Source organism: Primulina eburnea, chromosome 11, assembly GCF_022965805.1.
Source record: "Primulina eburnea isolate SZY01 chromosome 11, ASM2296580v1, whole genome shotgun sequence".
In the NCBI taxonomy this organism is placed as follows: domain Eukaryota; kingdom Viridiplantae; phylum Streptophyta; class Magnoliopsida; order Lamiales; family Gesneriaceae; genus Primulina; species Primulina eburnea.
In genome coordinates, this window is record NC_133111.1 from 2,624,597 (window position 1) to 2,646,606 (window position 22,010).

At 31.6% G+C, this 22,010-nt stretch overlaps 3 protein-coding genes across 11 annotated transcripts; 2 read left to right on the forward strand and 1 right to left on the reverse strand.

Annotated features, from left to right (window-relative positions):
- Nucleotides 1–2,743: 2,743 nt before the first annotated feature.
- On the forward strand, nt 2,744–7,859 carry LOC140804446 (homeobox-leucine zipper protein HDG1-like). 8 transcript variants are annotated; one of them, XM_073160477.1, is made up of 10 exons: nt 2,744–2,941; nt 4,030–4,089; nt 4,266–4,480; nt 4,579–4,696; nt 4,802–5,479; nt 5,587–5,688; nt 5,775–5,987; nt 6,532–6,706; nt 6,780–7,144; nt 7,231–7,859. In XM_073160477.1, the coding sequence occupies exons 2-10, from the start codon at nt 4,030–4,032 to the stop codon at nt 7,588–7,590; spliced, it is 2,286 nt and encodes a 761-aa protein (XP_073016578.1). In that variant the 5' UTR covers nt 2,744–2,941; the 3' UTR covers nt 7,591–7,859. The 8 variants fall into 8 exon arrangements, with proteins under 8 accessions (XP_073016578.1, XP_073016581.1, XP_073016579.1 ...); XM_073160480.1 differs by having other exon boundaries at nt 4,269–4,480; XM_073160478.1 differs by lacking the exon at nt 2,744–2,941 and adding an exon at nt 2,977–3,282.
- Nucleotides 7,860–8,316: 457 nt separating this feature from the next.
- On the forward strand, nt 8,317–11,939 carry LOC140804406 (uncharacterized). 2 transcript variants are annotated; one of them, XM_073160414.1, is made up of 7 exons: nt 8,317–8,425; nt 9,704–9,882; nt 10,615–10,755; nt 10,866–10,974; nt 11,102–11,163; nt 11,386–11,489; nt 11,599–11,939. In XM_073160414.1, the coding sequence occupies exons 2-7, from the start codon at nt 9,790–9,792 to the stop codon at nt 11,696–11,698; spliced, it is 609 nt and encodes a 202-aa protein (XP_073016515.1). In that variant the 5' UTR covers nt 8,317–8,425; nt 9,704–9,789; the 3' UTR covers nt 11,699–11,939. The 2 variants fall into 2 exon arrangements, with proteins under 2 accessions (XP_073016515.1, XP_073016514.1); XM_073160413.1 differs by having other exon boundaries at nt 8,360–8,516.
- A 1,648-nt stretch (nt 11,940–13,587) lies between these two features.
- On the reverse strand, nt 13,588–15,975 carry LOC140804654 (remorin-like). Its single transcript, XM_073160738.1, has 5 exons — nt 15,679–15,975; nt 14,938–14,979; nt 14,756–14,843; nt 14,466–14,547; nt 13,588–14,028 (listed from the first exon to the last, which is right to left on the reverse strand). The coding sequence occupies exons 1-5, from the start codon at nt 15,845–15,847 to the stop codon at nt 13,834–13,836; spliced, it is 576 nt and encodes a 191-aa protein (XP_073016839.1). The 5' UTR covers nt 15,848–15,975; the 3' UTR covers nt 13,588–13,833.
- Between the last annotated feature and the right edge of the window lie 6,035 nt (nt 15,976–22,010).

The window sequence follows — 22,010 nt, forward strand, 5'->3', positions numbered from 1 at the left end:
AAAAAATATGAACTCAAGCAACAATTTTGAAATTATAAAGTTTATTATGATAAAGTTAATTTTGTCATTACAATCTAATATATAAATTTAATCACTTTTATTAAAATAATGCCAAACATTAAATATAATATCATACATTTTGTTTATCCTTAACTTATCCTTATATTATTTATCACATGTTTATCCTATCATGTGTACCAAACTATATCTAATAGTGTTATTTATCAATCACCTAAATTTAAGATAATAAAAATATTATATTTTATCATTAAAGTGAGTCAAAGGTATTTGAATAAAAGAAAATATTATTATATTTGGCAAAATTGTTTTTTTACATGAAAAATATTGGAATGCATTTATTCAAATAAAATAAGTCTCAAAACTCTAAAAATGTTTATTTTTTATGTTTTATTCAAGGAACCATATCTAGCAAGCATTAATGAATTAAATTTAATAAAGCTTGAATGTTATGTCTGGTTGTCCATATATTTCTATTCTCGAAAATGACAATAATTTACAGAATTAATACCTGATACACGTGAAATTTCCCACAATTTATCTTAGGTTGTCTGAATTCAAAGATTTGAATTTTAGGTGGATTTTAAAATCCAAAATTTCATTATTTAAAATCATTGATCACTAGATTGAAAAATCCATTTGAAAGTGGAGGAAAAAAAAACTATACTTGGACAAACACAAAATTTCAAATATTTCATTTTAAGTTTGAGCTCAATAAATACAATGAATTTAAAACCATATCCACTCAAATCCCTCAACAAAAATACAACCTTATTTCCGACTCACTAACTAATAATTCACAAATTGATAAAAACAATAATAATATAATAATAATTATCCTTTTTTTTCTCATTATCATAATAATTTAATAATTATTATATATAATACTCGAGCCTATTAGAGGGACATCAAAATTATTTTTTCAAATTTTCCCTTTATATAATATAGATTAGAACTTGGCGTAATCGTTAAGTATGTAAAAATAATGGAGTAGGTCTCATATGAGACTGTCTCACGATCTTAATATGTGAAACGGATCAACCCTACCCATATTCACAATAATAGTAACACTCTTAGCATAAAAAATAATATTTTTTTATGGATGACCCAAATAAGAGATCTGTCTCACAAATACGACTCATGAGACCGTCTCACACAAGTTTTTGCCAAAATAATGATCATATAAGTGAAATGATAATATAATTTTTATTATTTAACTAAGTACTTACTTTTATGTCATTTTCTCTGAATACAAATGAACGCGAGGGAATTAAAAATTTCTAGGATAATTTAATAGGAATTGACAACCAATGAAATTTGAGAGGAAAGTTAGAAAGAAAAAGAAGATAGCGATCATATAATATATTTGATTTTATGTATATATTAGCAATTTAAAACATTTTTTAACAATTTTTTTAAAATTTTTCTCAATTAACTATTATACACATGATAAATAATTTTTCAATTTCCTTATAAATCATTTTAAACTTAAAAATAATAAATAAATCAAATCTTTGAAAATATATATATATATAAATAATAACTAAATTAATGTTTGTAAAATAAATTTTTTATTACATCTAATATATAATACTAAATAAATTATATTATTTTATACTTCTAGGCGGTGATCGTAATATTTTTATGAGACGGTCTTACGAATCTTTATCTGTGAGATACGTCAATCCTACCGATATTTACAATAAAAAGTAATACTCTTAGACTCCGTTTGGTATGTGTGATGGGATATGTAAATGATTAGTAATTAGAGTGATTAAAAAATCAGAGATATTGATTAATAGTATGGTGGGATAAATAACATAATGTTTGGTAGAATTTTAAAATGATGAATTAATTTTTTAAATTTATTTTAATAACCAAAATGCCCCAAGTGCTAATTATATATATATATATTATTAAAATAATTAGATAGATAATTAAATATTTATAATTATAATTTACATTTATAAAAATTAATTTAAATCAATAAACAAAATAAAATAGAATTTATTAAATATTATTTTCATAAAAAAATTAATTAATAATATTAAAAATTTAATTTAAGATAGCTTTGTATTACAATTTATTTTTTTTAAAATGATTGAAAATAATAAAAATATTTAAAATTAATTTATGAAAAAATATAATAAATATTTAAATATTATATTAATTATTAAATTTTCACTTATTTTATTTTTCATATTATATTGAAAAAGACAATTCAAGGGTATTATGATTAATATACAATCTTATTATGATAATTATTCAAAACTGATACATTATCACACTTTTTGATGATGTGTATTTAATCACAAAAATAATATGAATAGTGCAGGCTTTCAATCATAATCAAAGGCCTGTAGACTAAATAAAAAATGAACCAACCGCGAGATAAATGATGATTATTTAATAATCATTCTATGGCTATCAAACATAATATTAGCATAAAAAATAATATTTTTCATAGATAATCAAAATAAAATATTCATCTCACAAAATCGCTCGTGAAAACGTTTTACACACATTTTTGAATAATAGACATTGAATAAGTGACGTGAAACCCCACGCTCTAAGACGAGAGTGTGGGTACGTACCAGACACGCAAAATTTTTCAAAAGTGGGACCCCCGGTGAATCCCACCTGTAAACACCTGTCACATAGTATAATAAATCTATCCCCATTTCGTACTTTCTGACACTATTTTTCTTTTGTAATAAATTTTTGTTTTTGTTTTTTTTATAAATTTGCATTTGCATGTGTTCTTCCAAATCCGTGATTTCGATTTCTTCATGGATCTAGAGAATTGAAAAGGGTCTCTCGATTAACTAAGAACAGATAGAAGAGAGAGAACGAAAGAAGCCAAAAAAAAAAAAGAATCAGAGAGTTCACTGACGCGACTATATATGCGCCATTGAAGTCCACCGTAAGTCAGCTCTTGCCTGCTTCATTTGCTCATTAAATAATTGTTTCGAGGGAAAAAAGGAGGCCCACAAATCTGGATTTTTTTGAATTTCTCTTTTTCTGCTTTGGCTAATTATTATATATTGGTGAAAAAGATTTGATGCGTGTACTGATTTCATCATTTTGGTATCTTCTATTCCATGATTTCGGAAATCGGAGACCGCGATTGGTAATAAATAAAATGGAGAGAGAAAGGCTAAGGAATCAAAAGTGTCGTTTTCTTTTGTTGCGAAAGATGTGTTTTCTGGCTTTTTGCTTGTGAGTGAGTGAGATTTTGAAAAGTCTGTATTTGGCGTGTGTGAGGTTTGTATTTGTATGGTTTTCTTGTTTCTCCAGAAGTCCCTTTGTCCATTAATTGTTTCCGTTGAAATCGAATGTCCTTTCTTTTCCTTCTTCATTTACTTACTGGGGATGAGGAGTAGGACAGCTAGAATAGTCTAAATCTAAAACTTTGGTTAAAGATTAGAGAAACTAGGGTTTTTGAAGGGGGCCCTGGAGAAGTGGAGCTAGTACGAGACTGTAATAAGGGAGCAGCGTTGTCTTTTACCAACCCGTTTGTTTATTCTTAAATTTTGTGGGAGTTGGGTTGGTGAAATACATTCATCGCCTTACATTGGGGTGAAAATATCCGGAAGGCTAAAAGAACAGTGAATGCTTGTGCTATGGGCTGTTAGGCTTTAGCGTGTGGTATAAATGTTGCTACATGGTCATTTATATGATTTTAATTCTGAGGAAGAACTTGCTATCTTTAGGTGGAGAGTGATTAGATGAAACCTTGAGAATTACAGCCCCGTTGGTTACCTTATTTATGTAGAGAATCTGTAGGACAATACAAGTTCTAGTCTTTAGCCTATCTCTTGGTAGAAGAGCAAAAGGGGTTTCCTTTTCATTTATTTCTATATTTATATTTGTCCACTTTGTTTGATGAGTTTTGGGGATTTCATTTTGAAAAATAGCAGAGGTCTAAGGGACGACAGTGGCATTGCTGCAATGGTTGCTGATGGTTTATTCAACCCAAAGTCTAATAACTCCATGTCTTATCCTCTGCAGATGGTTCATTCATCTTCTCCTCAACTCATTTTCAACTCTTCGCCGCTTTCTCTTGCCCTGGTATGTCTCATTTTCCCTCTTCCTTTTCCCCCCTTGTATATGCATTAAGAAAATGTGTTTCGGGTTCTGAATTCTTTCTGTCTTTTACTTCTTTTTTGGGTTCATATTCTGGGAGATGTCTGTGTTATAGTTGTTGGTTTTGTGATTCGGTAATATGTCGTGGGATTCTTGTGCAGCAGCCAAAGAGGGAGAATACTGCGGAAATGGGGTTGATGGGGAAAGGTTTTGACAATAATTTAAGTGGAAAGACAAAGGAGGATGAGTTTGGGAGCCCTTCAAGTGATAACTTTGAAGCTGCATCAGGGGATGATCAAGAAACGATTGAAAATAAGTCATCAAAAAGGAAGAAATATCACAGGCACACGCCTTTTCAAATTCAAGAACTTGAGGCGTAAGTTTTCCTCTTTTTGATCCAGTATTGATACAGTTGTAATATTTTTGGATTAATTTTCAAATGGTATGCTTGCTGAATTTTGTTGGTCGCTGTAGTTGTTTCAAGGAGAATCCTCATCCTGACGAGAAATCAAGATTAGAACTAGGAAGAAGACTAGGATTGGATGTTAGGCAGGTCAAATTTTGGTTTCAGAATAGAAGGACTCAAATCAAGGTAATTTATCAATGTTACAGCTCCAATTTTATTTTAAATTCACGGTGTTTCCATCTATAAAACTGTTTCATGAACAAGTACACTGATTTAAAAATTGTGATTCAGACCCAATTAGAACGTCATGAAAATTCAATCCTAAAACAAGAAAATGATAAGCTCCGCATTGAGAACATTACCATGAAGGAAGCAATGAGAGGCCCAATGTGCAACAACTGTGGTAGCCCAGCTATTCTTGGGGAAGTGCATATTGAGCATCACCATCTAATGATCGAAAATGCACGTCTGAAAGATGAGCTTAACCGACTTGGAGTCTTGGCAAACAAATTCTTGGGTACACCTGCCTGTTCAATGCACCCTGTAATGGGAAACTCGAGATTTGATCTTGGTGTCATTAGGGATGGATTCTGTGATTTGAATTATACGGAATCTCAGTTGCCCTTGGGACTTGATTTCGGCGATCGAGTTTCAAGTGATTTCCCTCTTGGGCCCCCAAGCGGACTTACAATGGGCATGAATAGTATTGATGTTCCTTACAACAAATCCGTGTTTCTTGATCTGGCATTGGCTGCAATGAATGAGCTTATAAAGTTGTCCCAACTAGACAGCCCTCTATGGTTCCGAAGTTTGGAAGGAGGTGGAGAAACATTGAATCTTGAGGAGTACAGAAAAACATTTTCGCCTTGCACAGGTGTGAGTTCCAGTAATCTTATGACGGAAGCAACAAGATCTACTGGTACAATAATTCTAAACTGCGAGGCCATCATGGAAACTTTATTGGATGTGGTATGTTGTTGCGTCTAGTTTTGTTAATATACCAATTAGTTCAATTTATAGCTTGCATGAATTTATTGCTCCAATCTCATGGACATGACTTACTCTAATTTATGCAGAATCGTTGGACAGAAATGTTTCCGTGGATCATCGGCAACGCCTCAATTCTTGACTTGGTTTTTAGTGGCTCTGGTGGAAAACGAAACGGGGTACTGCTACTGGTATGGTACTCCGCCCTCTCCCCTACACCATTGTAAAACAAAAGGAAAAGATGAAATTAATTGCTCTAATTATATTTGGTGTTCAGATGGAAGCTGAATTCCAAGTGTTATCACCTCTGGTACCTGTTCGGCAAGCAAAGTTTCTTCGTTTCTGCAAGCAGCATAAGGAAGATGTTTGGGCTGTCGTTGATGTGTCCATTGACACCATCTTCCAAAATCCAAGCTTAAATGCATCTGTCAATTGCAGGAGGCTCCCTTCCGGTATAGTTGTGCAAGATATGTCAAATGGTAGTTCAAAGGTATTCGAGACCAATAAAATTTTCTTCTGGATTTTCTTGTTTACATGCAACTCTGACCAATTTTTGTCAACACGTCTAATTAATTTCAGATTGTTCTCTTTAGTATCTATAATGCAGAAATTTTTAGTAATTGGATATTCATCTTGGAAGGATCAAGGATTTCTACCTCCTTAGAATAACCACTTTGGGATAGATAATATTATTGTCTAAGCTGAACAGATGATATTTCAATTCTCATCCCTTTCCACAACACTAATTTGTTTTTTCATTCTCGGACTTGGTTGAATGTGGTGATGGAATTTCTCTCTTGATATTTGGATGCTTTTGATCATCTTTTCTAACATTGTGGTTGAATATTGATAAGCACTTCATATATTGAATGTGACTGTAAAATCTTTCTTGCTGCAACTTTACGTTCTTTAAATTTGCTTAAGATGTCAAAACTTGATCATCTTTCTTTTCACTGTTTCATTTTGTTAGATATCATAAATTTTATTTTTTATTAGGCATTAAAAGTCTTATAACTTTGAAAAGCAAATTTCAGGTTACCTGGATTGAGCACACGGAATACGATGAGAGTGCTATCCATGAAATCTACAAGCCATTACTTCGATCCGGCATAGGTTTTGGCGCCCAGAAATGGATTTCAATCCTGCAGCGGCAATGTGAGCTTGCTGCTACTATCACGTCTTCTACTGTCTCCGCAGAAAATAATTTGGGTACTGTCTGTGCACCTTTTGTACTCCCTTAATAATAATAGTGCAGTATACTAACACGTTTGATGTATTCCAGCACTTACTCTGAATGGTAAGAAGAGCTTAGCAAAACTGGCACAGCGAATGACTCGAAACTTCTGCACTGGTGTTTGTTCCACGGTTCACAAGTGGGAAATAGTGCAATCTGATATTAATGCCGATGATACGAAGTTGGCGATACGTAAGAGCTATGGTGACTTGGGGGAGCCGTCTGGTGTCATACTGAGTGCTACTACGACTGTTTGGATGCCGGTGTCACCAATACGTTTGTTTGAATTCTTACAGGATGAAAAGGCCCGAGTCCATTGGGATGTCTTATCCCAAGATGGGCCGACACAGCAAATTTTGTACATCCCCAAAAGCCAGGAGCCGGGCAATAGTATTTCTATTCTCCGAGGCAATGTGAGACACCCTTGCATTGAATTTAATTTGAGAACTTCGTAAAATCTTTCTTTTTTTTGAAATTTGATTTGATGTTGACTTGGCAGGCTCCTCCTACCAGCCGAAACGGGGTGCTGATTTTGCAAGACACTTTCTTTGATACTTCAGGGTCACTCATAGTTCACGCAGCTGTTGAAATTGCCGGAATGAATATGGTGATGAGTGGGGGAGATTCTTCCAACTTGTCTTTCTTGCCTTCTGGATTCGCAATTTTACCCGACTGTTTCCCGGATTCCAGCAAGCCCCCTAGTGCCCATGAGAGTGGTGGTTCTTTTCTGACTTTAGGATTCCAGATACTGGTGAACAACCTGCCAGCAGCCAAGCTGACAATGGAATCCATCTACACCGTCAAATCCCTCATTGCTCGTACACTTCACGGTATCAAAACTGGACTCCATTCCAACTGATGCCCCCTTGCACTGAAAAAAAAACCTGCTCTGGTTTATATGGAAGTCAAAACGGACATTTTTGGGCATGGGTTCTAGTCAAGAACGAACCCTCTGGTGAACCTGAACATGGTTGCTATTTTTGTGGTTCGGGTATTGACTTAAATCTCTTGGAAGACCAAGCTGTTGCTTGTATTGAATTATGTTTGCTTCTTGTTGTTTAGGAAGACAAAAAGATGGCCGTGAATTATTTTGTTGTTTGATCTTTAATTCATTGTTAGTTGAACCAACTGAGGTGAAAAATGTTTTATCTGTTATAGACTTATAGTTCTGTCCCGATTTCATTCTCCAGCCAGTCCTTTTTAATGTTCAGCTCAAATGATTTGACGCCAAACGTGGTTCATTTGTAAAGCTATTTATTTATTTTTATCAACATTATTCAATGTTTAGATGATCATAAAATTCATAATAAAAAATATATATAGAAAATCATTAATTTTATCTGTGAGATGAGTCAAACTCATCGATCGATATTCACAATAAAAATTAATATTTTCTTACGGATAACTCAAATAAGATATTTTTCTCACAAAATACGACTGATAAGACCATCTCATACGAATTTTTGTTATTATTTTATTACCTACAGTCGTATTCTTTCTCCTGCTTCTTATTAATTATATGGTAACACTACTATTCAAATATTCTGCTGTCGGGCATAACTTATTTTTTATTTAAAAAACTTGGTAATAAAAAAATATAGGTCAAACAAAAAAATTAGTTTAGATTCTTCGAAATTTGGAACGACCAATTCATCTTTGGGAGTGGGTTCACTGGGATCTGGTTCGAGCCCGAGGTACTGTGGGAAACCGCTGACTGACATGGGGCAGCACAGCACGAATTTCATTCAATCTTTCCCATTTTCAAGTCAATCTCCCCATTTTTAGGTTTTATTTTCTCAATTATATATGCGTGGTTATATAATTTTTTTTTCAGAGCTGACTGCCTTATCTTGATTCAGGATTTCGATCGTTTCTTGTTGTTTCCAAATTAAAATAATCGCGTGAATTTGCTTGTTGTTTTGATACATGTATTGTTTAAGACGAGTAGATTTGTTGTTGTTATGGACTTGAGATCTGGATGAAGCTCGTGTTGCAGGAACGTGTTCTCCATTTCTTGATTTATTGTTCAATTGGCGTTTAGATTTATTGATTTTTTTTTTATTTTTTTCGTTTCCATTTTATGGTTATTGGATCTTTAGGTATCACGGGTTTGTAGAAAAAGCCCGTTTTCATTTTATGGTTATTGGATCTTGAGGAGCTGGTGCATTTTGGAAATGTTTTGCACTTATCGCATGGTTTTGAATATTTCTTTTGGCATTAACAAATACTATTACTCGGAGAAAAACTATGGACGCCTTGCCATTTCTGTAAGGGAGAGGAAAGAAGCTTGATCCGATGGTGTAATTTTGTTTATAATCTGCATGCTGAAATTAGAAAAGGCACCATCTTGCATGTAGGAGACTTGGCACTTTAAAGTTGTTGATTCTACATTTGTTAAAATGGGGTGATATTATTCCAAAATCAGTTTTTTCTTGGATGTTGGTAAATGTCAGTTCAATGGTTAAACACTTATACGAGCAAATGTTGTTTCAGCAAACTAGCCCACATAGGAGACACCATGTTATTTGATGTTTTGTTGGAAATTGTGTTGATTGTATGGCGCCTATAATGGATGATGTATACAAATACCTTTTTTAGGTGATCTAAGGTTGCACTTAGATTGGTGGATTTGAACGATGGATTTCGAATTTCTTGACTTGTTTGAATGGACCAAATTCAAGTGGATTTTAAATCCATTTTGAATCACTTAAAACATTTCCAACAGTGATAATGATGGATTTCAAATGCACTCAAGATGAGTGTTATTTGAAATACATTCCTCAAATCTTACGCCAAATGAAATCGTTTCCCGTAAATTAAATTTATCAATTCAAGCGCAACCTAAGCGAATTTCAAGTTGATGCAGAAATATGTTCCCTCATGAATTGTTTCACTCTATTCCAATCTTAAGGATAATCTCTCTTCAATTTTTTTTCATGAACTGATGACTGATGGTTTTTCTTTAACTGCAGATTATATTGTGGATTTTGAATTCTTATTCTGTCCTGACCCAAGGATTCTAACAAAGAAGAAACATAAACTTCACAATTAGAGAGAGATGTTTTCACTGTTTTATGGATTGTGGAAGTATACTTTCAGTAAAACAGAGTTTCATGTTCTTATACTTGGAATTGATAAGGCTGGAAAAACGGTAATATGCTCAACTGATGTTCTTTCATTGACCTTAATTGTTTCTGTCGGACTTGTTATTGTAGCCTCATGATTTGATGGAACTGAATAATCTGCTGTCAGATAAGCTGCTGTAGTCATGCTGCTGTAGCCATGCTGTCTATGAGTGTGCTTTTATCATAATATATTTCAATGTTGTTTGGTGATTCAAATTATCTTGTCACTTTTTGCATCTGCTGAGCTCAAGTGTGTGGATCAGATAATTTATGATGAAAAGACATGTTACTTATACAAGAAACAGAGTTTTGTTTAATTCGGGTGTGTATGTTCGCTACAGTATGAGTAAGAGGATAGTGTCAGTCGGCCCGTCAATGTTTTTGATTCTGCCATTGGTTTCAAAAGCAAATTATGCTACATATGATTTAAGCTGATTCTTATCCTGTGATATTAAGGAAAGTGGTAACGCTCTTGCATTTGTAAGTAAAATTACTTAGTTGCTAGTTCAAAAGTCATTTGCATGTCCAAATTCCAAACAAGAGTTCCATGAGGAATATTTTTAGCCTGGGTCATTGTTTGTTAAATCATTTACTATATTTTTGCCCTTGGGATGTCTATGTTTTCATCAGAGATTTCCAGCGACTTGTATATAGTCATATCTTCATATGAATATTGGCAGTCAGTTATTTTAAAGTCCAACACTGTATTATTCTTAGAATCTCGTTGTTTTTAGCTCTTTCTGATTATGACTCCACAGACATTACTGGAGAGATTGAAATCACAGTATTCAAACTTGGAAGGTCTTCCTCCAGATCGAATTGTTCCAACTGTTGGACTTAATATCGGTCGTGTCGAAGTGTCAAACACAAAACTCGTATTCTGGGACCTGGGAGGTCAGGTTTGAAATGCGACCCAGACTTTTCTGGTTTATGCGGCATCAACTTATTTCCAAAATCCTATACTTTCATTATGAAAAATGTCGCTGATGCAAGACTTACATTTCACCAGCCTGGTCTTCGCTCTATTTGGGAAAAATACTATGAAGAGGCACATGCTGTGGTTTTCGTAGTTGATGCTGCCTGTCCATCACGTTTTGAGGATTCGAAATCTGCACTTGGTAATATATCAGGGTGAAGACGTCTGTCAACTTAAGAAACGAAAAAAATCTATTGCTTGCATGAGCCTCGTTTATGTATTTTCTTCGACTACACCCTGATGCTACAGTAAATTTGTATGGTTTTCAGAAAAGGTTATTCGGCATGAGGATCTACAAGGAGCTCCACTGCTGATATTAGCCAACAAACAGGTAAAGCTATTCTTTACGTAGTACTGTAGTAGTAAATATGGAAAAAACTTTGAGACTGGATGGATGAAGCTGAAAATTCTGTACAACCAGTCATCTCTAAGCTTCGTTTCCTGCATTATCTGTTCTAAAATGTTCAAAAGCGCCAAAAGGCCATGATTTAAAATAGAAAAGGAGAACGTAATTACTAGTGAACTACATTTTTATTAACTTGTGTATTTTCAGGATCTTGAAGAAGCTGTATCATCTGATGAACTTGCCCGATATCTGGACCTCAAGAAATTGGACGAGAGATCTTATACATTTCAATCTGTTTCTGCATTTGATGGGTAAGTGCTAAACTAAGCTTTTGAATATGTATATGATACAAAATGCTACTCCGCACTTGGGAGTTCAAAGCTCTCTCCTTGGTAAAAAGGTTCTGGAATCTTACCGTAGGTTGGGTATAAAAGAAAGTGTGAACTGGCTGGTAGATGCTATGGAGAGAAGCAAGAGAAGTGAAACGTTGAGGGTTCGTGCAGGCTCTAGTGTTGTTTGAAAGTCTTGTATAGAACCCCATTTTGTCACTTCCTACGTAAATTACTGCCGAATTGCATCCTATATATAATTAGACCGACTAACCATGTCTTCTGCACATTTGTTTGTTACAAAGTCTCGGTCCATGTAGATCTTTCATTTTTAACCTTTTTCATATAATTTTCTGTTGTATTGGAGTTTATATACAGTTCTCAACGTCTATAATACCCAAGGAAATCCTACAGTTTTTGTCGTTTTTATTATGTGTTTGGTGCATATTCTTCCTGGTGGCTTGTCCGAATCATTCAAAATATCCACACATTTGCATTGTCAGACATTGAATTAATATTGACTAGATTAGGAAAAAATAGAGGGAACCGGATATGTAGACAAAGAAGACAACTATCTCTACATTACGGAGTTGCAAAAGAGAATTGGAGATAAACTTTAACATTAAGCTGAGAATTGAAAATTCTAGTAGATACCAAGGTTTAGAACAAGACACTAAGCTGTCAATGATGAAGTGAAGATACAAATCAACAAAGCCCTGAGCTATGGTGAATGAGGAAATTTTGTGACTATTTGAGGCGTCTCCGATGCAATAAAAGTATCATACAAATAACTCGATGGACAGAAGCTGTTTATCCTGAAGTGCGGTAAACTTATGTTGTTACAATAGCTGGATCTTGATGAGCTCGAAGTCTGCTTCAATGAAACCCGAGTATGTGAGCTACACTGCATAGGAATTCCACCTGCGAGTGTTTTTACTGCAAATTCGAGACATGGGTCGGACAACAAATCTCCAGGAGGCAAAACCGAAGAAAAAACAGAATCAGAAACTTGGTTTGGTGAAGGATTGGAATGACAATCTTTGACTTCGTGCATGTCTTCTACAGGGATAGAGTATCTGTTGGATTTCATACCTCCATCTTTATACCTATTTATTAAATTCATCCACATACTCATCCTCATACTCATCGAGTATTAAATTTCATCCACATCCCATATTCATCGGATACCCATATCCATACCCTACCCAAATATCCTATTATCATATACAATTGAATTTTTTCAAATTTAAATTGTTTCAGTGAAGTTATTAATATTTTAAAAAATATTTAAATGAACAATAAGCAAAATTATTAATGATAAAAATTTCAAAATAAACTTTATAGAAAAAATAATAAAATATTAAAAATAGTTTATATTTGTTGAACAAAAGTACTCAATTCAACAAAAATAAAGTATTTTTCAATTTTTAAAGTCAAACATGAAATAAACTTATCAATGGAGAAGATGAATTTTTAATATAAATAAATATAATTACTATATATATACATACATAATATATAGATTTATATATAATTTAAACGGGCATTCGGGTCGGGTGTGGGTCGGGTTATATCAAACCTGCCTCCATACCCAAACCCGAAAATCTCCATACCCGAGTATCCAATTATTTAATCGGGTCTTAAAATCCCTCCATACCTCTTCTATTTGGGTCGAGTATCAGATCCTCCAACGGATTCGAAAGAAATTGTCATCACTAATTGCCGGCCACATCTAATCGACCTAATAAATCCTTATGCAGTGATAATTAATTTAATTTGATCGAGCATTCTTTGTGTAAAGTAAATACAACTATTCATAGGATAACTCGTTATTTATATTTAATCGAAAATCGAAAAATAAACATGTAATTTGTCGGCGTCGAAATTAAGAGAATATTTCTTTTGTAAGACGGTCTCACGCATTTTTATCTGTGAGACGAGTCAACCCTACCGATATTCACAATAAAAAATAATAATCTTAGCATTAAAAAGTAATATTTTTTCGTGGATTACCCAAATAAGAGATCAGTCTCACAAAATACGACCCATGAGACCGTCTCACACAAATTTTTGCCCGAAATTAAAATCCAATAATTTTCCTTTCATCAATCAAAGAAAAAAAAACAATACATTTCTTTTCCACAGTACAGAGGAACTACTGTTTTTCACAAATCTATTTCAATATTCATTCACACATACTGGTCAAGCAATGCTCAAACAGATACAAATTCCACAATTTACCACACAAGTAAACATATGAACAATTAACATTTGTTCAAACATAAAATGTAGAACGTTAACCTCAGTTACGAATATAATTCCATCTTCAAAAACACCCCAGTAATTTTCTTGGACCAGTTCCGGTGGCGCGGTATTTTGCCGCAGTCTCCTCTGCCTTGAGAAGATCTTCCCCTCGATTGGCTTCAGTTGTTGCTCGTTTTTCTTCTGCTGCCTTGTGGATTACGGCAACCTTGTTTTTCACCTTCTCTATGTATTTTGCTTTCTTTTTCTCCAGTTTTTCCTGCAGACCATCCATACATTCGGGTCAAGAAAAAGAGAGGCAAAATATCCATTTTCTTGGCGGTTAAGTGTCTAAATCCCTTGTTCGATCCATCTCTTAATACACAGTAAGAATATCTTATTAGTAAAAGCAAACAAACTTACATCGTATTTCCTGATTCAATCTTCAAAAACATATATCCTAAAATGACAGAAATGACCAAAAACAGCCCTTGTTTTCCCCCAAAATAAATTACAAGAGGGTACAACTTGTTCATGAAAACGCTAAATTAGTCAGCAATACATGGTGTATGATCCGAGGTGGTTAAATTTTTTAAGAAACTCAATCATTTCTAACACTTGCATGGGAAGAAAATGATACGAATTCGGATCGGCTGATTGAAAAACAGAAAAATAAACGTCATACAATAAACCAAGACGGAAAATTACACTAATTACCTCAATCTGCTTAAGCTCGGCTTCTAGACCAGCTTTCTTGCAGTTTTCCCATACCCCAATGGCTGATAATTTCTTCTGAGCTCTGTAGGTAAATAGTTCAGTAGATACGAAACACATCAATATCCTCCTCATTTACATTCACCCTAATTCATATTATGCATGACTGTTCTAGCTAGACAATGTCTCGTTGTCAAGTACATGATTTTGAGATACTAATTTTAATTTTAATACTAACAAATAACTGACAAATTAAACAGATAAAAATATTTTCTGTTATAGAGAGCCCGCACTTGTTTTCAGCTTTCGACTTCTCACTGTCCTCCCAAGCTCTGATAAAGGACAACCTCTTCTCCGTTGCTACCCGAGTTAATACTGCGTCTAAAATATAGTGAAAGAATTAAGCATTCTCTTGATTCATCCACTTCTCAAAACTCAAAAGAACTTAAAGACGGATTGTTTCAGTCTCGATTACCTCTGTCGATAGATCCCCCGTGTCCTTTCACCTCAGCAGGTTCTTCAGCAATACACCAGAAGAAAATTAAACAATTAGGAAATATCTGCTTAATTAATAGGTGGTCAGGTAATTACCAGGCTGCATATGTGTAGATTCAAAATTACTATGTAACTTTGAACATCAGCATGGAAGAAATGGAGCTGTAGCAATCAAGTAAAACTTCAAACCACAAAAAAAAAAATGGATCCACTGGATATATTCTACCTTCTCCAAATTTCTTCCTTCCCCTCGTGTGAGCTACATATTATCCTTTTGGGTTAGTTTTAAAAGGCTAAAACAAAGATACAGAGTAAACAAATCTTCCCATCAGCGAAAACACCAAAATAACTTCATCAATGCAGTAAAATTTCATCTCAGAGGAAGGCACAAACAATCAGTGCCATCCCATAACAAAATTACTCTAAATACAAAGCACTCCACTAGTTGATCCTGTTCCAATCCTAGTTATAACTTATAACAACCCACCCTTCATTAATATCCCAAGAAGCAACCTCAAATCGGATATCAAATCTACAGATCAAGGACCAATATTTCAGAAAAACAGAAAAAAAAAAAAAAACCCTTTATTCCGATCCTTCACATGCAAAGACGACAAAATAAACACAGAAATTTTGGAAGAGTTCAACACTTCAACACTAGCATACACGTGAAAATACAATAAATAAACAACATATTAGAAGAGTGGGTTAAACTACTTACTTTCAACGACAGCAAGAGCCTTGGAATCATCCGGTTTCTCTTCGGTCGGAGGAGGGACTACAGCCTTCTCTCCTGCTACATCTTTCGGAGCTTCAACTGGCGCTACCTGTGGCGGGGGAGGCGGAGGCGGGACCTCCGGCTCCACCTTCTGGGCTTCTCCCACGGTCATCACTTAAGGAAACTTCGGTAATCTACTTAGTTTTGGCAGAAAACCGTAGAGAGATTGTATGTGGGATGACAGATAAAAATAGGCTGGTCGTAGTAAGGTAATTGTCTCTTGAATTGAACAAGAGCTGGATCATCGGTACACATGATGTTGCCCCCACGTGTTTGCCACACCATAACCCATAAGTTTAAATAATTAATTTGAGAACAATTTAATATTGATAGATTTTTAATATTAATCTCATGATTAAATTATAATGAAACTCATGCATATAACAATATTAGTTATTCTGCACTCGTGTGTACAGTTTTTTTTTATAATTATCGATGGACTAAAATAAAATTTGACGAATTATCGAGAGACTAAAGTGATATTTGAATTAATATAATAAAAATTAATAAAAAAACAAAAGTATTTGTTGAAATTAAAAAAAAATAAAAAAAAATGTAATATTAGTATCAAAATTGAATGAACAAAAAACGGACCAAAACACTATTTTTGTTTCTATTATAGAGATTTGTAATAATAATAATAGAATAGATAATACATCCGATAACACGTAGAACCTAAAATTTTTTAGTTCAAAAAAACGAGAGAACCTATACTTTTTTATATATATATTTCTATTTTTTTTTATTTTAACACATATATCTATTTATTAAAGTATAGTCCCACGTCGATATTTTCTTTATTTTTTTATATAAAAAACAAAAACAAAACCAAGAACCACGTCGAAGATGTGTTAACATCAAACTTCAAGAAAAAGGACACGTAGCAAAAAATGTCAAAAGTTTTTTTATTAAATAATATATGGAAATTATGACAACATTGACTCTTTAATTTGTTTGAGAAATCATTGTACTTAAGAGTGAATATTTACCAATATATAAGATTGATTAATAATTTATTGATATATGAGCAAATGGAATGAATATAAGAGTTGGTCTAATGTGAGATTTTCTCACGGATCTTAATCTGTAAAACGGGTCAATCCTACTCATATTTACAATAAAAAGTAATACTCTTAGCATAAAAAATAATATTTTTTCATTAATGACCCAAATAAGAGATCCGTCTCACAAATACGATCCATGAAATCGTCTAACACAAGTTTCTGCATGAATATAATACATGGCAAGGAAGAAGGATCTAAAGAGTTCGTTTTTAACAATAATTAGTTTAAACTGGGATTGTACAAAAGTGCATTTTCCTTTTTTTTTTCTTTTTTCGATATGTCTTATTCAATGGGGAAAAAATTAAATGAATCTACATAATATTTAGACGACAAAGTAATTAATCTTGATAAAAGCAAGTTATGGCAAAAATCGACATAATAATACTACAACTAATAATAATAATAACTTTTCACATTAAGGACGTAAATAATAAGAGGTGTTTTTTTTAATTTAGACGAGTTGGTAAATCGAGGAATTCACGAATAAGCGGAAATCAAGGAGAAAATATTGCGAACACCTTTCAGAGTATACTCTTCATAATATTTCCACGAGAAATATGTTTTACAGAGTATCGATCATGCGATGTCGGAGAATATCTTCTCACATACTAACTCGTATATGCCCTGGAAGCACGTGCCTATAATATATATGTATATACACGAGGAGGTGGAAATTGTACTTCTCAACTACACATGATTAATTGGGTTTTTTGTAATTAATTTTTTAAGGTGGAATTTGTACTTCTCAACTACACATGATTAATTGGGTTTTTTGTAATTAATTTTTTTAAAAATTAATTACAAAAATAAAGTAGATGATGAAGTTTTGCAAAATTAAGGTAAAATGCCACCATCAATAACGGATACTACAAAATTGCAGTGTCTGTCATGTCCGCTGCAAAATTGCATCGTCCAAGCTGCCAACATGGCATCGTGCGTTGCCTGAAACTCAAATTCAAATAATTTAAAAATTAGATCACTTTAAATGGTAAGTTAATCAACCAATTTTTTTTAAAAAAATTCTTTATTTTAAAAATATTAATTAATTTATAATTAAAAAACTGAAATTATTTTTATTTTTAAATATATGCTGGGTTAGATTTCAAAAAATATATATATGCTATTCATCTGCTTATTTTTTATTTATTATTACTAGTGATATAATTAATAAAAATAATAATTTTAATAGTTGGAATATGAATATTTTCGAATTTTACACAAAATTTTTGAATTTTTATTTATTTAAAATATACGTTGATTTTGTTTTTAAAAACAAAAGAAGCTTCGAATGTGTTTTGATCTACTTATTATTTAGTTTTAAAAATTAATGAATTTGATATATAACTTCCATTTTTGGTATGTGGACTAATTTGAAAGATAAATCGTTTTTTATTTTTTTCGTCGGCAACAATTTTTGAACCTGCACAAAATTTTTGAAAGATGAATTTCTTATTATTTCTAAAATAAATATTTTCTAAATCGTTGATCAGTTCACCATTTTAAAATTAATTCATTTACAAAAAATAGAAGTTGTAGCTCAAATTCATTAATTTTAAAAAATAAAAAATAAGTAGATCGACATACATATATTTCTTCTTTTTTTTAAACTTAATCAATGTATATTTAAATAAATAAAGATGTTGTTCAAAAAATAAAAAAGTACAAATTTAAAAATTTTCGAATTCCAACTATTATTATTTATTAATCATAATACTAGTAATAATAAAATAAAAAATAAGTTGATGAATACACACATATATATTTTTTCAAAAATAAACTAACACATATTTAAATAAATATTTTTTTCAAAACAAAAATAAATTCATTTTTTTAAAAGATACATTATTTAATATTTTATAAATAATTTTTTTAAAAAAAAACTGGTTGAATAACCAACCATTGAAAAATGTTTGAATTTTCAAATTATTATTGAACTTTAGTTTTAATTATCATTTTCCGCAAGTAATATTCATATTTTACTAATAAGATAAATTTCTAAATTGAATAAATAATAATAATAATAAATAAATAAATAAATTTATTAAAAAAATTTGCATCCGCTGCTGCGCTGCAATTTTTTAGCATTCGCTGCTATTTATATAGATGTTGCAAAATATATTGAAATGTCCGTCATTAATTGTTAATTAAGTTTTACCTTAATTTACAAAATTTCATTATTATTTTTAAAATTAAATTTTAAAAAGTACTTTTTTATAAAAACGGATTAATTTGCATTGCACCAAATCAATCAAGAGACATCGTAAAAATATGATTGGGATATAAAGCCAAAATTCAAGACTCCGTGAATATGATATTTTAGGGTTAGTTGACAAATTTTTAAAATAAAATAAATCATGAACAAATAAAATAAATAAATAAATAAATAAAATGTAAAAATTATAACAGCAGGAGGTGATGTCAAATACATGAAGTTTAAGAGAAGTGAACACAAATAAATTAATAAATTAATGTTGGATGGGAAAATGTATTTCCTTTTTTTAAGGAACAAAAATGTTTAGCAAAAATATATCATTAAATTATATTACTATTAATTAGATCAAGAGACAGGAAAAATTACTTACTAAAAACAACACAAATTTTGCGTTTTAAACAATTTTACGATGCAAATGTTTTTTTTAATTGATATTTTAGATTATATGTATATAATTATTAAATTTTAAAATTTTGGTAGATATATTTTTTCCGTATATTTATATACATATGGTAAGTTTTAGATTTAAAATATATTATTCGTCATATTATATTAATATTTATATAATATAACAATATTCTTCTTCGACCGACCAACTGAACTGTTTCTTAAAGTATCGATTCGATTATCGATCCAATTATAAAAACATTGCTTTAAACTATTGAGATCCAAATTAAGGTTCTAAAAGATTGGTGATTTATTCAATAATGGGGCAATTTGGTGGGGGTCTATCCGAAGAAAAATATTTAATTTGAGAGACTTGTATTAATTAGCCATCATCAATAAAATTATTTTATATGATTTTTTTTTGCAATTTTTTTTGTCTATAACTATCTATTAAAGCTAGACGATGATAAGAAAAATATTTAATTTGAGAGACTTGTACTAATTAGCCATCATTAATAAAATTATATTATATATATTTTTTTTTTTTTGCAATTTTTTTTTTTTTGTCTATAACTATCTATTAAAGCTAGACGATGATATAATAATTACTAATATTATCGCTCATATAGTGAAATTAATGTGCACATTAATGTATAAATTTGCGGATTAAGTCGGCAACTCCTAATTCAACTCAATCCTGACTTCTCTCGATTTTTCCAAAATTATTGTAATTGACCATTTGGCATAGCACCGCATCCATGTGATGATGCATTATATTTTCTAAATATCTATCGAGCATTTTTTTCGTGATATTGTTTACGAATTTATATGTATGAGACGACTTGACATGCCTCATATATAATATTTTTGACATAAAAGTAATAAGTTTTCATGAGTTAGGTCGAATTGGAGATCTTTCTTATAAAATCGATTCGTGAGATGGTTTCACAAAAGTTTTTTGTGATGTAATATTAATTTATAGCAAAATTGTTGGGTGTATCAATTTCCCATGTCGGGAGTACAATCAAAACGTAGTGTTTGAGTTATTGTATGATTTAAAAAATTTAAATTACAGTGTTATCATCATGTGTAGCTTTTGATAAAGCGATAATCATTCAAGTCTACAATTGATATTAGAGTCAATATCACATGTTTGATTCTCATTGATTGCAATTAGTATAATATGATGAGGAAGATTATTGGAGTATAATAATTAGAGTGAGTCTCATGTGAGACCGTCTCACGGATCATAATCTGTGAGACGGGTCAATCCTATCCATATTCATAATAAAAAATAATATTCTTAGCATAAAAAGTAATAATTTTTTTATGGGTGACCCAAATAAGAGATCTGTCTCATAAATACGACCCTTGAGACCATCTCACACAAATTTTTACCAATAGTTAGTCAGAAGAACAATAGAGACGTCTCGGTCTTTCAAAAATTATGGTGTTATTCTTTAACAAATATCTCAAGAGGCGATTTTTCGATTTTTATTTATTTAAATCAAAGACTCCTTGAGTAACTTGACTAAAAATGCTTCTTAGATTGAAAACGACTATAAAGAAAAAAAACTTATTAAATTATTATGAAAAGGTTCTTGAATCTTGATAATTAAAACTTTTTTGTGGTCCAAAATTTCTTCTATTATTCGTAATACTTCAATCAATCAATGAATGTAGCACAATATATAAAATCAAATATTACATAAATTGCAGAACAATGATTAGGGTCATCATTCTTCGACCCGACCATTGAGCCACATCAGCTATTATCTTAATTGTTTTCTTTATTTTTTATCTGATACGATATTTTTAGTTTTAAGATAGAAATATTATAATTGAATCTCGAAACTGAGATCTCATCTCCAACTCGTAAAATTGGTACCAAATGACCAAATATTGAATATGAATGGACCATGTTTGAAAATAAACTTCATCCTCAAGTTCAATATGTGGTCATATTTTGTTGATCGTGTACCTCTGCCTAACCCCAAATCTGGAAATAAGCTTTGAAATTGTTTCTCTCCTTTAATTATTATATATATTCACTACGAACAAATAAAATCTAGACCCAAATCAATTATAAACTCAAAAAGAATAATATTTAAAATTTGTGATTTTAAAAAAAAATAATATCCGGCTATTATAGTTAGTCATATGTAATAATATTGTCAGAAGGCCAATTCGCGGGGGGTCCGGTTGGGTTGGCCCAGCCAATAATTTTATTTGATTTTTAAAAATTAATCTTTATCTTATTTCTTATTTAAAACAAATGTGTATCCGGTGAGGTATAATATTTTAAAAATGATAAAAATTTATGTGAGATGATCTCACGAGTTATATTTTGTGAGACAGATCTCTTATTTGTGTCATCCATGAAAAATATTACTTTTTATGCTAAAAATATTATTTTTTATTATGAATATTAGTAGGGTTGACTCATATCACAGATAAAGATTCGTGATAACGTAAACTTACTATTTGAAAATTAAACACGTTAATGTATCTATTTTAGACGAAAAACTTGGCCCTTCCGAGATTCTTAAAGCCCTCTATTTATCCTTGATTCATGAAGGCTAAATTCTCGAGATGTTTGAAAAGGGGCAATT